Here is an 18,270-nt window from a genome sequence, read left to right as displayed (position 1 = left end):
CTGTTTATTGTTTATAATAATGTCCCTATGTTCCTATGTGTAATTGCTACCTCCAAGTCACCCTGATTTCTCTATAAATAACCTGTGAGACTTGAGTACACAGCCACTGATTACCAACCAGCCTGGTGGCCCCCATTCCCTCCATCATTTGTCCATCACCATCAGCTGGCCAGGGTGGGCGATGGTGATTAGCCCCAAATGCACCCAGGGGATCCTCCAGTCACTGAGGGAGGGACTGTGACTGACCCCACATCACCCTAGATCAGCAACAATGGGTTACATCAAAAAATTCTAGTTTTGGCTGTCTCTGTTACCAGGATGTTATAAGAAAAGAAAGAATTTTGATGCAATTTATAGATTAAAAGTTAGACTTGCATTAGTCAATCAATGCACATTTCTTCTAAAAAGTGAAGCCAGTACAGTAAAGAGATAATGTAGCATATATTTTAAAAGACTCTCAAGGAATGGAGAAGCCTGTGGATAAACTGCTATTTTTTTTCTTTTTGGGTCACACCCAGCGATGCACTCAGGAATTACCCCTGGCGTTGCTCAGGGGACCATATGGGATGCTGGGAATCAAACCTGGGTCAGCCAGGTGCAAAGCAAATGCCCTACCTGTTGTTCCAGCCCCTAAACTACTAATTTAAAAAAAATTATTTTTTTAATTGAATCACAGTGAGATACACAGTTACAAAGTTGTTCATGATTGGCTTCAGTTATATAATGTTCCATCCCCTGTTTCTTCACCAGTGCACATTTCCGACCCCCAATGTCTCCACTTATGCTCCCGCATCCTCTCCCCCGGCACCTGCCTCTAAACAGGCACTTCTCTCTCTCTCTCTCTCTCTCTCTCTCTCTCTCTCTCTCTCTCCACCTTTGGGGCATTATGGTTTGCAATACAGACACTGAAAGTTTATCATGTATATCCATTTACCTACCTTCAACACCCAGTTCTTGCCCAGAATGATCATTTTGCTATGTTTCCTATTTCCTGGCATTAAAAATAGTAGCTTAAACAAGACTGATTTAGTATATTGGACCCAAGTGAAAGAAACTATAAAAATACAAATGGTTTGTTTCTTCATGGCCCAGGTGGTCTGTCTGTCTTGTATACCAGGTCTGAATCTACTCCTGATGACTCCTGGTGATGGTGCCTTAGGAATTTACTAAAGTAAATCTGTAATACTCTAGCACTCTCCATGTTTCTAAACACAGGTATGTGTCATTAACAGCTATCAGTAAGCAATCAATGGTGGCAATAGCCAAATTTACTTAACAATTAAGTAACTGGATACAAGCAATGTATCCAGCCACTCCTAACACTGAATTATGTGCTAAGTATCCCTATAAAATTGTTTATAGAATCCTCTGATTCTCTTTATGGTTCTAATGCTTTTCATTTTTATAAATCTTTACATATCTTTAAATCAATTTATTATTGCTTTATATTATTATGAAATTTCAGGACTTTAGCATCACGTCTATCTTTGTTATTCATAATTATATGTAAAATGTTTGGCATATAATAGTAATATGTAAAAAAAATCATCACCTATCCTACCTTCAAATTTCCAGTGTCATTTCACCACCACAAGGAAACCTCTAAGCATTCCTCTCTCTTCCTCTTTCTCTCCAGTAATCACTATACTTTTAACTGAGACTTGGAGTGAGTCTCAGTTACTTTTTTTGTCAATTCACTTGCTTTAGTAATTTACATTCCAATTGAGGGTAAAGTTAAGTGGTAATTATATTGACCTTGCTTACTTGTTTCACTTACCACAGTCACCTCAAGATCCAGCCTTTTTGTCATGAAAGTTTTGATTTCATGTTTTGTATGGTATAGGAGTTTTTTGTATGGTATAGCACAGCGGGTAGGGCATTTGCCTTGCTTGTGGCCAATCTGGGTTCGATTCCTCCATCCCTCTTAGAGAGCCCAGCAAGCTACCAAGAGTATCCCGTCTGCACTCACAATGAAGACGTTATTGGTGCCCGCTCAAGCAAATCGATGAACAATGGGACGACAGTGTTACAGTGCTATATAAAGTATATATACCACAGCTTCTTTCTAGGGGGATGGTGGTGGTCTTGGGATCACTCCTGGTGATGTTTGGGGCACCATACCAGATGGTAAGGATTCAGTAAGTGTTAGTCACATGCAAGCAAGAGCCTTACCTGTTCTACTGTGTATCAGTCCCTATGGTTTTTTTTTTTTTTTTGCTTTTTGGGTCACACCTGGCGATGCACAGGGGTTACTCCTGGCTCTGCACTCAGGAATTACTCCTGGCGGTGCTCAGGGGACCATATGGGATGCTGGGATTTAAACCCGGGTTGGCCGCGTACAAGGCAAACGCCCTACCCGCTGTGCTATTGCTCCAGCCCCCTTATGTTTTTTTTTTTTTTAATGAAGGCACCATTCTCTAAAAAGTTATCTATGATTAAATTTCAGGCATACTATATTCCATCTCCAATATTTTCACTAGTGTCAGTCTCCATCAACCAATGTATCCAATTTCCCTCTCGGCCACTCCTAACATCTCACTATAAAGTTGTTATTTTAGGTAGTGTGGTTTATAGTACTGTTATTGATGACGTTTTATGCATGATGTGTTCCAGCTCCACAGTCTCCCTTAACATTTTTTTTTATTTAGTCATTTGTTAGTGGGAAAATTAATTGATTCTGCATATGACATCACTGTGAATTGTGCTACTATGAACAGGAAGGAACAAAATATGAACAAAATATCTTTTAGAATTAGTCCTTCCATATCTTTAAAATAGATGTTTAGTCATTACTTATCTTGCATGTGGTCTACCATGGTTTGATCCCTGGCATGGTATATGACCCCCTGAGCACTGTAAGAAATGATTCCTGAGCATAGAGGAAGGACTAAGCCCAGAGCACTGCCAGGTGTGGCCCAGTTATTTACTCAACAAGTAAATAACTGCCTAGAGAAGGCATCTTTGGATTATGTGGAATTTATATTTATATGTTTTAAATAATTTCAATATCAGCTATTTTTGTCCCCAATTCATTAAAAGTAAATCATTAATTAAGACACTGTAACTTAGCCTCTCTGACAAATTTAGAGAGGCAGAAGATATCAGAACTAAAACTCGTATTCTCAATTAACTGAGATTAATTGACAGTAACTTTGTTTAAGGTATATCAAACAATGATATCAAACAGAGAGTTTGTAAAGTATAACTACGTATATTTATATTGAAAAATATAGCTTAGTGCAAAAAGTATATAATTTAATTTTATAAAATTTAAGGCACATTTGGAGTTTTATATTTATAGGTTTTCTTCAGATAAAAATTTTAGATCGTTGGAAAGATGGTATAGCTGGTAGGACACTTGCCTTGCACATGACCAACCTGGGTTAAAACCCTCAAACCCCATATGGTTCTTTGAGCCCTGCCAGAAGTAATTTCCAGTCATAGAACCAGGAGTAAGCCCTGATCACTGGTGGGTATACCTCCCCTCTACCCTACTAAAAGAATTTTAGATCTTCTCATTTAACAACTTTTGCAAGGTTACAGTAAGGCATTCTTAAATACATTAATCATTTATCATATTCTCAAAATTTTTCTTATATTGGAAGTTGTGTCTGTTGATTGCTTTCACCTAATTTTCCTACCTCCTATAGACTGTGTCCAGAAAACAAAAAGCTATATTTCTAAAACTGAATTAAAAAAAAAACTCATGCACAATTGAGATCATAATCCATTTTTCTATCAGTTATCTTTCTTTGCACAATTTCCTCAATGTCCACTGAGGACTTTCTCTTTTGAATGCATAGTAACATTTCAAAACTATAGTTAGGTTCAGATATATACACACATTCACTGGTAAAATTTTTCTTTCCTGCTCTAGTTCAGACCTCTTTTTAAGTCACTTATTTTTTTCCTTATGTTGACTGCAATTGCTAAACTTCTTTCTGATATTTAGCCTATTATTATGTGTGTCAAACGTATCAGTATTGCATGTGGGAAGTGCTGGATTCAAATACTGACATCACAAAAATATACACAAAAAATACACAAAATATACACAAAAAAATCTCAGCAATCATATTCTTTCAAGTAGAGGATATTTGTTTTGCTTATTTTTAGACTAAAAATTTATAACTTAATCATCATGAAACATTAAATATTTTTTAAAAATACTTATTCCTGAAGAAGAATTTTCAAAATCAGGAAATCAATTTTCAAAAATTCAGAATTTCAGATTTGAGGTACCTAAGAGGGTACATTTAAAAAAGTGAGTACTGGGAGAGAGGGGAGGTATACTAAAAAAAAAGTGAGTACTAAGTATACATAAGAGTACCTAAAGTACCTAAGAGTACCTAAGAGTACTGAAGAATGAGTACTGAAAGAGTGAGCTTCGACCAGAGTATTGTTCATCAGAGTTTTGGAGGAGGGGATAATTGACTTAGCCACATGACACATCTAGATCTTGGCTGTGTAGGGAACAGTAACACCCAGCATATTAAAGATTCAGTGAACACTTTTGATCACCATTAAAATGAATCACAAGAAAAAGTCACTTAGAAGGAAATGACAGCGATGGTCACAGCACTGGAGGAAATGTTAATGTTATTTATGAACATTTCTTGCAACATTGCTACTTTCCAGAAAGTGTGCAAAGGTCTTCTAGCTAGCATTTAATTCTATTATGCAGCTACTTTTTGTAGGTAGATGTTAATATTATGCCAACTTAGTAACTTGGAGGAAATTGATATGTAGAATTAAAAGATATCTGCATGATATTACTTATTTTCTTTAACTATAGATGGAATGTCAGTATTTGAGAGGTCTGTATCACTGTCATTCCATTATTCGTCGATTTACTCAAGCAGGCACCAGTAATGTCTCTATTCTGCCCAGCCCTGAGATTTTAGCAGCCTCTCCTTACTCTTTCCCAATGATTGAAGGCTCTTTCAGGGTCAGGGGAATGAGAAAAAAAATTTGAGAGGTACCATGACCAAATTCCACGGTGACTTAGAAGCCATAAGACATATGCAAATTTGCAAAATGGGTGTAGATTTATGAACAAACTTGCCAAAGGATACTGACCCAAAGATCTAGACCACTGTCCCAGTTGATTTAAGTCAGAAGTATCTCTGATTTGAGTAATAAAAGTCTGCATCAGCTCAGAAGGAGCATGCTGTCTTTTCTAACTTTTCAAGGACCTTCCAAGAGTCAAATCTCACCCATCCCCAAGGCTGTTTCTTGGTATGTGCTTCTTCCAATGATTATTAGATTATTCTTCTAACTATCTTGTCTTCATGAACACACAAAGGTAGATAATAAAACTGCAAAATTATCTACTGTTCTTGATTTCTGGTTAATTACATTTAGTTTGCTCATAGGTGGTGGATATTGTGAGATAGCATTGCAGTCATAAGTCATAAAAGGATTTAAATTATGAAAGATACACTAATGCAAAAATGAATTAAAAATTAAATAACTCCTTTCCAAATAATGATTTCAGATGACACCATTTGTTTTAACCTAATTTATTATATTTCAGTTCTCATATAATTTTCATATTCTTTTTTATCTAACACTGTAGTAGTTATTTGCAAGTATTGTCTTTGTCCTCAAATAGAATGACAATATTGATCCAGCTTTTAATTGAAGCTGGAGACTGTATAGAAAGTCAGTGTTGGGAGCAAAGTGATAGCACAGCAGGGAGGGCATTTGTCTTGCACGCAGTCAACCTGGGTTCAATCTCAGGCATCCCACATGGTCCCCCAAGCACCACCAGGAGTGATCCCTGATTGCAGAACCAGGAGTCACTCTTGAGCTTCGCCAGATGTCACCCCAAATGCAAAAAAAGAAGAAAAAGTCAGAGTTAATGCAATATTTATGAATGGAGGGGATATATATGCACATATATGCATATGTATATATGTATATATTTGTGTATATCTCATATAGCTATATATACCTGAATACACATAAAGAAAGCTGTATTACTGGGAAAATAAGAAATTTTTTGTAATTGTTTTTTTTGGCTTTTTGGGTCACACCAGCGATGCACAGGGGTTACTCCTGGCTCTGCACTCAGAAATTACCCCTGGTAGTGCTCAGGGGACCATATGGGATGCTGGGAATAGAATTCGGGTCGGCTGCATGCAAGGCAAACGCCCTCCCCACTGTGCTATTGCTCCAGTACCCAATTTTTTGTAATTTTTAAGAGTGAAACCATTTCCTATCTTTTATTCTGCAGATGGTGCCAAGCAGGTCCATAGAAGAGGAGAGAAACCACACCTCCATTGTCATGTTTGTTCTCCTAGGAATCACAGATGACAAAGAACTTCAGCTTGTTCTCTTTCCAGTCTTCCTAGGGATCTACCTGCTGACTTTACTGTGGAACCTGAGTCTCATTATCCTGATCAGGATGGATTCCCAGCTGCACACACCCATGTACTTTTTTCTCAGCTTCCTTGCCTTTATAGACATCTGTTACACTACTTCCATTAGCCCACGGATGCTCTCAGACTTCTTTAAAGATGAAAAAAGCATTTCCTTTATTGCCTGTGCTACTCAGTACTTAGTTGCATCGTGGATGGGTCAGGCTGAGTTCTGCCTCCTGGCCGCCATGGCCTATGACAGATACGTGGCCATTGGTAACCCCCTGCAGTACTCAACCATCATGGCGCCTGGGCTCTGTCAGAAGATGGTGACTGGGGCTCTTGGAAGTGGTCTCATTTGTAGTTTACTTGAAACAGTTCCTTGCTTTAACCTCCACTACTGCGGGCCAAATGTCGTCCAACACTTCTTCTGTAACATATCCGAGGTCCTCCTTTTGTCGTGCTCCAGTCCTCTCATCACCCAAATGATTCTGTTTTTGGTAGTTTTATTTGTTGGGTTTGGTTCCATGCTCTTCATCCTTTTATCCTATGCTTTCATTGCCGCTTCCATCCTGAAAATATCCTCTGCTAGAGGCAGCCTCAAGGCCTTCAACACCTGTGCCTCCCACCTGGCAGTCGTCACCCTCTTCTATGGCACAGCCCTCTCTGTGTACATGCATCCTCGCTCAAGGCACTCTGAGAAGCAGGATAAAGTGCTGTCAGTGTTCTATGTCATCATTATCCCCATGTTAAACCCTCTCATCTATAGTCTGAGGAACAAAGATATCAAAGAGGCCCTCAAGAGGATGATAAAAAGGAATCCACATTTTTCTCAGTGAGAATAAGACTTGCTACTATGCTCTCCGAATAAAAAAGACCAGCAAAAGACAAAGTATCAAATATTTGGTCAACAATATTTTATCGGGTACCAATAGCCATTGCTTTTAATTTTTCTTTTCAGTTTCTGCTCTAAATAGTATTTTTTTCTGCTATAAAAACCACTATTCACAATTTATGAGCAGCAAATATGACCTGGTCACTACATAAATTTATAACAACACTTTTTTATATAAAAAATGTGTCCATTTGAAATGTTTAATGAAACTCTCTAGTGGGGGTGATTCAGTTGTCAGAGATGCCCCATTATAAACATGCTGATTTTGGTCTTACTGTTTCCTTAAAAACTTTTACATTTTTTCCTTCAATAATAGTCATTTGTGGCTCTCTTAGCTGTTTCTGTGCCCTGCAAATCTTTAAAACTGACCATATTTAGTAGATCAGAATTGAAAATTATTTTTCTCTGAGATTTCCACATATTTATCACCCTTGCCTCTATACAATGTGTCTTAGAAGAATTTATTCTTGTGTATGACTATATGAAGCAATTTATTCCCTATGAAAGGTAAAACCCTATTGTGAAATAATTAGCAATATATATGTACCCTTTTCTTCTTATATTTTATATTAAAGACATTAGAATATTATTGTTTTTTGTATTTTGTCAGCTCATTTCCCAGTTTATTAATTTTATTTCAAAAAGCTATTATAAAGGTTTTTTTAGGGGCTATAATTAAGTTTCAAACAATTATGCTGTACTTTCTCCTGTAATTTCCAATTGGGTGTTTTATTACAAACACTTTCCATATGATTATGTAAATAGACATATATATATATATATACATTTTTGTTTTGCTTTGTTTTGTTCTTGTGTGTGTGTATGTGTGTGTGTGTGTGTGTGTGTGTGTGTGTTTGCTACACCAAGGGGTATTCAGGGCCTACTCCTGACTCTGTGCTCAGGTGTGACTCCTGGTGTTCTCAGGTACTGATTATGTTGTGGGGACCAAACAGGTAGGTTGTACACAAGCCAAGTGCCTTACCTCCTGCACTATCTCTATGATCCTATATAATTGTTTCCATATGCTACCTATGTGCACTCCTTTATCAGTATGAATTATTAGTATTATTTTATATTGAGATTTTTAGTTTTGATTGTTTCTTATATTTCTATTTGGTTTTTAGAGCCATGTCTATTTTTATGCAAATACCAACTTCTTACATTTTCAAGATCTGACTTTAGTCCTTTTTAATTTTCTTTTGTTATTCATTTGTTTTGGGGCTATATCCAGTGGTTCTCAGTGCCTGCTCCTGGCAGAATTGCTACTGAAGGGGACTAGGGGTCCATTATGTGGGATTGAACCTGGGTCAGGAGGCAAGGAAAGCACCCTACCTGCTATATTATGGCCCTATTTTAAATGTTTTTTTTTTTAACTATTTTGTTATAATTAACTTAGTCTTCTTGAATGGACAGTTTGGACATATGGCATAAGCAGTGGTGCTATCTATTCTGAATCTATAAGTCAGTTCTAACAGAATGCCTGCATCAACAGAATTATGTATAAAGTTTGAACTTGAGCACTGAAATATTTAGTTTTACTCCTAGCATCAAGGCGCCAAATAGCTTATGCTGCTGGTCAGTTTACCCAAGTACATTTCACTAATTATTTTTTCAAAAAAATTACTTTTTAAAGCACCATGATTTACAAGATAATTCATAATTGGGTTTTGACATGTGCCATTACTAATTCTGCCACAAAGGTCAGCTTCCCTCCACCAGTGTTTCCAGATTCCTTCTCCTCCCCTTTCCTCCCCCACAGCCCCACCCCAGCCTGCCATCTTTTCAATTTGTTTACTAAAGTTTGGATCTATGATTTCAATTTTGTTGATTTGGTAGTTTGGATATTTAGCTCTATCATTTCTTAACTCTACCCATGTTACTGGGTCCTTTTGGCCCTTACCCCCATTACTTCTCATTTATCTCCTCTCCCCTTCCCCTTCACTCTATTTCTTTTCTTCTCCTGGATCAAGGGTGATCTATGCCTTCCCTGCCTTAAATCATTGAAATTCTTCATCAAGTTACTCTAAATACCACATATAACTGATATCATCTGTGTTTATCCTTCTGAATTCCTTCACTTAACATGGTATCTTCCAGTTCCATTCATGTTGCAGTAAATTGCATGATTTCATCATTCTTTTTTTTTTTTTTCTTTATAAGGGATTTTTAATCTTTTTTTTTTTTAATTTATTTATTTTTAATTAGAGAATCACCGTGAGGGTACAGTTACAGATTTATACACTTTTGTGCTTATACTTCCCTCATACAAAGTTTGGAACCCATCCCTTCACCAGTGCCCGTTCTCCACCACCCGTAAACCCAGTGTCCCTCCCACCCTCCCCAATCCCATCTCCCCCCCACCCCACCCTGCCACTGTGGCAAGGCATTCCCTTCTGTTTTCTCTCTCTAATTAGCTGTTGTGGTTTGCAATAAAGGTGTTGAGTGGCCGCTGTGCTCAGTCTCTAGCCCTCATTCAGCCCGCAACTCCCTTCCCCCACATGGCCTTCGACTACAATGTAGTTGGTGATCGCTTCTCTGAGTTGACCTTTCCCCGGAACGTGAGGCCAGCCTCGAAGCCATGGAGTGAACCTCCTGGTACTTATTTCTACAGTTCTTGGGTGTTAGTCTCCCACTCTGTTATTCTATATACCATAGATGAGTGCAATCTTTCTATGTCTGTCTCTCTCCTTCTGACTCATTTCACTCAGCATGAAACTTTTCATGCCCATCCACTTGACTACAAAATTCTTGACCTCCTTTTTTCTAACAGCTGCATAGTATTCCATTGTATAGATGTACCAAAGTTTCCTCAACCAGTCATCCGTTCTGGGGCATTCGGGTTTTTTCCAGATTCTGGCTATTGTAAACAGTGCTGCGATGAACATACATGTGCAGATGCCATTTCGATTGAACTTTTTTGCCTCTCTGGGATATATTCCCAGCAGTGGTATTGCTGGGTCAAATGGGAATTCAATATCTAATTTTTTGAGAGTCGTCCATATTGTTTTCCAGAAGGGCTGAACCAGTCGGCATTCCCACCAGCAGTGAAGAAGGGTCCCTTTCTCCCCACATCCTCTCCAACAGCGGTTGCTTTTGTTCTTTTGGATGTGTGCTAGTCTCTGTGGTGTGAGGTGGTATCTCAAAGTTGTTTTGATCTGCATCTCTCTGATGATTAGTGATGCAGAGCACTTTTTCATGTGCCTTTTGGCCATTCGTATTTCTTCCTTGGTAAAGTTTCTGTTCATTTCTTCGCCCCATTTTTTGATGGGGTTGGATGTTTTCTTCTTGTAGAGTTCAACCAGTGCTTTATATACCATTGATATCAACCCCTTATCTGATGGGTATTGTGTAAATATCCTTTCCCATTCTGTGGATAGTCTTTGTATTCTGGTCACTGTATCTCTTGCGGTGCAGAAGCTTTTTAGTTTAATGTAGTCCCATTTGTTGATCTCTGTTTTTACTAGATTGCTTAGTTCCGTGTCACGTTTGAAGATACCTTTATCTTCAATATCGTGGAGGGTTTCGCCGACCTTGTCTTCAATGTACCTTATGGTTTGTGGTCTAATGTTGAGGTCTTTAATCCATTTTGATCTGACTTTTGTGCATGGTGTCAGGTCAAGGTCTAAACCCATTTTTTTGCATGTGGTTGTCCAGTTGTGCCAGCACCATTTGTTAAAGAGGCTTTCCTTGCTCCACTTCACATCTCTTGCTCCCTTATCAAAGATTAGATGGTCATACATTTGGGGTTGTGTGTAGGGATATTCCACCCTGTTCCATTGGTCTACGGCTCTGCCTTTGTTCCAGTACCATGCTGTTTTAATTGTTACTGCTTTGTAGTAAAGTTTGAGGTTGGGGATGGTGATGCCTCCCATCATCTTTTTCCCAAGAATTGTTTTAGCTATCCTTGGACGTTTGTTATTCCATATGAATTTTAGGATTGCTTGATCCATTTCTTTGAAGAATGTCATGGGTATACTTATAGGGATCGCATTGAATCTGTATAATGCTTTAGGGAGTATTGCCATTTTGACAACATTGATTCTCCCTATCCACGAGCAGGGTATATGTTTCCATTTCCTCATGTCCTCTTTGATTTCATGGAGTAGCGTTATGTAGTTTTCTTTGTAAAGGTCTTTTACTTCCTTGGTTAAGCTGATTCCGAGGTACCTGATTTTCTGGGGCACGATTGTGAATGGGATTGCTTTTTTCATGTCCCTTTCCTCTGCCTCATTGTTTGCATATATGAAGGCCATGGATTTTTGGGTATTGATTTTGTAGCCTGCAACTTTACTGTATAAGTCTATTGTTTCTAAGAGTTTCTTAGTAGAGGTTTTAGGCTTCTCTAGATATAGTATCATGTCGTCTGCAAATAGTGAGAGTTTGATTTCTTCCCTTCCTATCTGGATGCCCTTAATCTCTTTTTCTTGTCTAATAGCTATCGCAAGTACTTCCAGTACTATATTGAAGAGCAGTGGTGAGAGTGGGCATCCTTGTCTTGTGCCTGATCTCAGAGGAAAGGCCCTTAGTTTTTCCCCGTTGAGGATAATGCTTGCCGTAGGCTTGTGATAGATGGCTTCGACTATCTTGAGGAAAGTTCCTCCAAACCCCATTTTGGCGAGGGTTTTCATCATGAAAGGATGTTGGATCTTGTCAAATGCTTTCTCTGCATCTATTGATATGATCATATGGTTTTTATCTTTACTTTTGTTGATATGCTGGATTATATTGATTGATTTCCGAATGTTAAACCATCCTTGCATCCCTGGGATGAATCCCACTTGGTCGTGATGTATGATCTTTTTGATGAGTTGTTGGATCCTATTTGCTAGTATTTTGTTGAGGATCTTCGCATCGGTGTTCATCAGGGAAATTGGTCTGTAATTTTCTTTCTTAGTGGTGTCTTTGTTTGCTTTGGGTATTAGGGAGATATGTGCTTCATAGAAACTGTTTGGGAGAGTTCCTGTTTTTTCAATTTCCTGGAAAAGTTTGAGGAAAACAGGCAATAGGTCTTCTTTAAATGTTTGGAAGAATTCGCCAGTGAAACCATCTGGGCCTGGGCTTTTGTTTTTGGGGAGGTTTTTGATTACCGTTTCAATTTCCTTAACATTGATGGGTCTATTCAGGTATTCCAGGTCTTCTTTCTTCAGTGTTGGGAGATTATAGGAATCAAGGAATCCATCCATTTCTTTTAGGTTCTCCTTTTTTGTGGCGTAAAGACTTTCAAAGTAGTCTCTAATGATCTTTTGAATCTCACTGGTTTCTGTTATGATGTCCCCCTTTTCATTTCTGATTCGATTTATTAGAGTTTTCTCTCTTTCTTTCTTTGTGAGACTTGCTAGCGGTTTATCAATCTTATTTATTTTCTCAAAGAACCAACTCTTTGTTTCATTGATCTTTCGGATTGTTTTTTTGGTTTCGATGTCATTAATTTCTGCTCTAATTTTTATTATTTCTTTCCTTCGGTCTGGTTTGGGGTCCTTTCTCTGGTCCTTTTCTAGGGTCTTGAGTCGTGAAGTCAAGCTATCTATGTGGATCCTTTCTTCCTTCCTGAGGAATGCTTGGAGAGCTATAAATTTTCCCCTTAACACGGCTTTAGCTGCGTCCCATAGGTTTTGGTAGCTCGTGTCTTCATTCTCATTTGTTTCTAAGTATCTTTTGATTTCTTCCTTGATTTCCTTCTTGACCCACTCATTGTTCAACATGGAATTGTTTAATTTCCAGGTGTTTGATTTGATTTTCCGTATTTGTGGGTGGTTAGCTTCTATCTTCAGCGCATCGTGGTCTGAAAAGATGGTTGATACAATTTCTATTTTTCCGATTCTATTGAGGTATGTTCTGGGGCCCAGTACATGGTCTATTTTTGAAAATGTTCCATGTGCACTGGAAAAGAATGTGTATTCTTTCTTTTTGGGGTGTAAGGCCCTGTATAGGTCTATTAGGCCTCTCTCTTCAATTTCTTCATTCAGAGTCAGTGTTTCCTTGTTGAGTTTTGTTCTTGTGGATCTATCTAGAGGCGATAAGGCCATATTGAAGTCTCCGACTACAATTGTGCTGTTAGTGATGTCCTCTTTGAAGTCTGTTAGGAGTCGTTTTAAATATTTAGCCGGTCGTTTGTTAGGAGCATATACGTTTAAGAGTGTGATTTCTTCCTGTTGTACATATCCCTTGATAAACAGAAAATGACCTTCGCTGTCCCTTTTGATCTTTTTCATCCTGAAATCTATGTTGTCGAATACCAGGATGGCCACTCCAGCTTTTTTAAGGGGGTTGTTTGCTTGGAGGATTGTTTTCCATCCTTTGACTTTGAGTCTATGTTTACTCTGTTTGTTCAGGTGTGTTTCTTGCAGGCAACAGAATGTTGGGTTTAATTTCCGGATCCATTTAGCCACTCTGTGTCTTTTGATAGGTGCATTTAGGCCATTGACATTGAGAGAGATTATTGTGATGTGGTTTTGTGTCATCTTTCTGTGGGATTTGTTGTTCTTATGGGGCTCCTCCTTGTCTTACAGTAGCCCCTTTAGACCTTCTTTCAAGATTGGTTTTGAGTCTATGAAGTTCCTGAGCTGTTGTTTATCCGAGAAATAGTGTATGGTTCCTTCGAGTTTGAGTGAGAGTTTAGCTGGATAAAGTATTCTTGGTGAGGCATTCATTTCGTTGAGTTTTTTCACTATGTCCCACCATTGTCTTCGGGCTCGGAGGGTTTCTTCTGACAGATCGGCCGTAAATCTGAGGGGTGCTCCTTTGTATGTGATTTCCCTCTTTGACCTTGCTACTTGTAGAATTGTGTCTCTATCTACAGCATCCGCCATTCTGACTATGATATGCCTTGGAGTCTTTTTATTTGGGTCTCTTTTTGCTGGCACTCTTCGGACTTCTTGTATCTGGACGCCTGCCTTCTCCAGCTCTGGGAATTTCTTAGCGATGATGTCTTTGACTATGTTTTTTTCATTGGGGTTACTTCCCTGTGGTTCTGGTACTCCAATGATTCTTATGTTGTTCCTCTTGAAGTCATCCCCCAGGGCTCTGATTCGCTCTATAGCCATTTTGAGGTCTTTGGCCATGATTTGTTGCTGTCTGTAAGCTTTCTGCAGCTCATCCTCAAGCTCGCTGATTCTGTCTTCGGCTGTAGTCATTCTGCTGTTGAGGGCATCTAGTGATATTTTTATTTCATCTACCGATTGCTTTATTTGTGAGACTTCGGTTCGAAGGTTTGAAATTTCTGCTCTCATTTCTGCTCTCATTTCTTCCTGTATTTTCTTGGTAGACCGTTCCAGCGCTTGATTCATCTCCTCCCTTAATTTATTGGATGTCTGTTCCATAGTTGCTTGGAGTAGGTCGACTCTCCTCCATATTTCCTCTCTGAATTGTTTATCTGAGAGGTCGTAGATGTTGGGAGACTCTTTTGAGGTTTCTAGTATCTTTTCTTCTCCCTCTCTTGATGGAGGGGATTTTCGCTGTTTCTTCATATTGTCACGGAAGTGCAGAGTTGGAACCTTGTAGTTATTTATTCCTCTTCGTTTTTGTGGGAAGAAGGGGCTCCGATTGTGCTAAACTTCCCTTATTCACTGATAGCTTTTATACTGTCAGCCTAAGCTAATGGCTATTTTGCGTAAATGTTTGAGATCGCAAAAGTGAGTTTTCAAAGGAATCCACAGTACGGATTGAGCTGAGGTAGCAAAGAATAACTGCGGCCGCGTTAGCGGCCGCCGCTCTGGAAAGAGGCCACGCCCACTTTTTAGGCCACGCCCCCTGAGATGAGGACACGCCCCTAAGCAGCAGAGTGGGGATTGGTCAGGATTGGACGGCGGCGGCGGCAAGGTGCCAGGCAGGGGCTTCAGGAGAAGCCCCGAGCCGCGGCGGGCAGGGGGTGGGGAGGGGGGCTTCTCCGCGCTGAGGCAGGCTCTCCAAGGGATTGCCTGTTTACCTGCAGGATGGAGATTGGTCAGGATCCGACGGCGGCGGCGGCAAGGTGCCAGGCAGGGGCTTCAGGAGAAGCCCCGAGCCGCGGCGGGCAGGGGGTGGGGAGGGGGGCTTCTCCGCGCTGAGGCAGGCTCTCCAAGGGATTGCCTGTTTACCTGCAGGATGGAGATTGGTCAGGATCCGACGGCGGCGGCGGCAAGGTGCCAGGCAGGGGCTTCAGGAGAAGCCCCGAGCCGCGGCGGGCAGGGGGTGGGGAGGGGGGCTTCTCCGCGCTGAGGCAGGCTCTCCAAGGGATTGCCTGTTTACCTGCAGGATGGAGATTGGTCAGGATCCGACGGCGGCGGCGGCAAGGTGCCAGGCAGGGGCTTCAGGAGAAGCCCCGAGCCGCGGCGGGCAGGGGGTGGGGAGGGGGGCTTCTCCGCGCTGAGGCAGGCTCTCCAAGGGATTGCCTGTTTACCTGCAGGATGGAGATTGGTCAGGATCCGACGGCGGCGGCGGCAAGGTGCCAGGCAGGGGCTTCAGGAGAAGCCCCGAGCCGCGGCGGGCAGGGGGTGGGGAGGGGGGCTTCTCCGCGCTGAGGCAGGCTCTCCAAGGGATTGCCTGTTTACCTGCAGGATGGAGATTGGTCAGGATCCGACGGCGGCGGCGGCAAGGTGCCAGGCAGGGGCTTCAGGAGAAGCCCCGAGCCGCGGCGGGCAGGGGGTGGGGAGGGGGGCTTCTCCGCGCTGAGGCAGGCTCTCCAAGGGATTGCCTGTTTACCTGCAGGATGGAGATTGGTCAGGATCCGACGGCGGCGGCGGCAAGGTGCCAGGCAGGGGCTTCAGGAGAAGCCCCGAGCCGCGGCGGGCAGGGGGTGGGGAGGGGGGCTTCTGATTTCATCATTCTTTACAGCAGTGTAATATTCCATTGAGTCTATATACCACATCTTCATGATCAACGAATTTATTGTTTTGCATGTAGGTTAATTTCAGATCTTAGCTGTTGTATAGAGTGCTGCAATGAATATTGATGTGCATATGTCATTTTGCATGTATGTCTTTCTGTCCTCGAGGGTAGATACCTGAAAGTGGAATTTCTGTGTCATATGATAGCACAATTTTAAGTTTTTTGAAAATCAATTAATTAATTAATTATTTTTTTAATTGAATCACCATGTGGAAAGTTACAAAGCTCTCAGGCTTAAGTCTCAGTTACACAATTCTCGAGCACCCATCCCTTCACCAGTGCACATATTCCACCACCAAGAACCACAGTAAACCCCTCCACCCCTCCACCTTCCCAGCCCCCCCACCCCGCCTATGTAGCTGATAAACTTCACTTTACTTTCTCTTTACTTTGATTACATTCAAACAAAAAACTCACTATTATAGTTTGGAGTTTCCCCTCCCCCCAGAGTCGGATCTGCTGGAAAGGAAGCATTTGATATCAATTTTAAGTTTACAGAGAACTCACCACACTGTTTTCCATAGAGGTTAAGTCAGATCATATTCCCAACAGAAATGGATGAGAGTTCCTTTTTTCATCACATTCCCACCAACAGAGATTGTTCTCATTATTTTTGATAGGTGTCATTCTCACTGGGGTGAGATTGTGTTTCATTGTCATCTTCATTTGGATTTCCCTATTCAAAAGTGATGGTGAAAGTGTTTTTGTGTGCCTGTTGGCCATCTGTTGGTCTTCCTCAGAGAAGGCCCCGTTCATTTCCTCTCACATTTTCTGATAGGGTTTTTGTTTTGTTTTATTTCGTTTTCTGTTGCTGATCTTTGTGATCACACTTTCCACATACTTGGGCCAAGCCTCACACATGAGTGAAGTACCACGGAACCCAGGTAATGTGGAACTTTGTAACCTTGGACTCTTGGCTCAATGGGACCCTGGAGCAGAGATCCTCTGCCCACTTTCCCCAGTCTCTGGTGGCCACCCAGGTGTCACGCCTATAAGCCACCTCCTGCCGGAGCCAGATAATCTCCTCATTGGCCACCCTCCAGAACTTACGGCTGCTTCTCCCTGAAGGGAGCATAAAATGAGACCCCCATAACCATGCCACTGGACTCCATGCCAGGCTGTTTTCACTCCCCGCCCCAAGGGACCCAGCCCCAGCAGCCCAACTGCGCCATGCTCCAGGCTGCTTTCTACAAGCTCAGGCCGAGCCTCACGCATGAAGGAACATATTCCTAAACTGTGCGGCCGCACATCATAACACACTCTATGCTCATTTTCTATAATTACCACAACATATTTGATTGAAGACAAGATGGCACCAATGCTGCCTGAACCCCTCGAGCTCTCCCAAACCCGGCTCACCATCTCGCCTTAGACAACGCGCGCCTCAGCTTGCCAGGCATGGAACTCTACGCATGATCCCTGCTGGAACTCTACGTGATTCCTGATGGACATCGCAAACTGTTTTGCAAGATTTGGACAGAATGGCATTGGTGGGGCATGGAGAAACAACGGTGGCAGCTACAGTGTTGCCGCCTGACCCAGCAGGACCTAGTTGCAGCACCATTGGACGTAGAGCCATGGCAGCAGTGCACGCAGTGGTTCATCCACTGTGGAGTGCTGTCGACCAACCACCGGGTGACATCGGACTCGGCAGAGGTTTTTGATCTGGCACAGACCCTCCTCGATAGGGTCCTGCTGTGCCAGCTGCTCAACAACCTCTGGGTGCACTCCCTCAACCTCACAGAAATCAACCTGAGGCTGCAGATGTGCCAGGTGCTGCCCAGAGACGCATGCAGGTGCATGCTTGTCAGTGTGCAGAGTGTTCCAACATGCCAGTCGACCAAAAGCTTACATTTGGTAGACTGGGAACACCTGTAAAGGCAATTAGAGGCTGCCCCCAAAGCCTCTGTCCATCTTGGAGAGCCCATCAAGCTACCAAGAGTATCCTGCCTGCACGGCAGAGCCTGGCAAGCTACCCGTGGCATACTCGATATGCCAAAAACGGTAACAATGACCGTCCTCATTCCCCTGATCCTGAAAGAGTCCCCAATATGCCATCAGGCTACACTAGCACAAGACAGAGACAAATGGAGATGGTTTGTCCCTGCAGAAAAACTGGTGCCCGCTTGAGCAAATCGATGAACAACA

General features: G+C 41.6%; 1 protein-coding gene across 1 annotated transcript; it reads left to right on the top strand.

The window, feature by feature from the left end:
- Nucleotides 1–6,238: 6,238 nt before the first annotated feature.
- LOC101544659 (olfactory receptor 5A1-like) lies at nucleotides 6,239–7,201 on the top strand. Its single transcript, XM_004622025.2, has one exon. It carries the CDS (start codon nucleotides 6,239–6,241, stop codon nucleotides 7,199–7,201), a length of 963 nt encoding a protein of 320 aa, XP_004622082.2.
- The last annotated feature ends 11,069 nt before the right edge of the window (nucleotides 7,202–18,270 follow it).

The sequence above is a fragment of the Sorex araneus genome, chromosome 6, assembly GCF_027595985.1.
Source record: "Sorex araneus isolate mSorAra2 chromosome 6, mSorAra2.pri, whole genome shotgun sequence".
Taxonomy (NCBI): Eukaryota; Metazoa; Chordata; class Mammalia; order Eulipotyphla; family Soricidae; genus Sorex; species Sorex araneus.
Note: the sequence above shows the minus strand (reverse complement) of the source record. Positions and strands in the feature narration are given on the sequence as shown.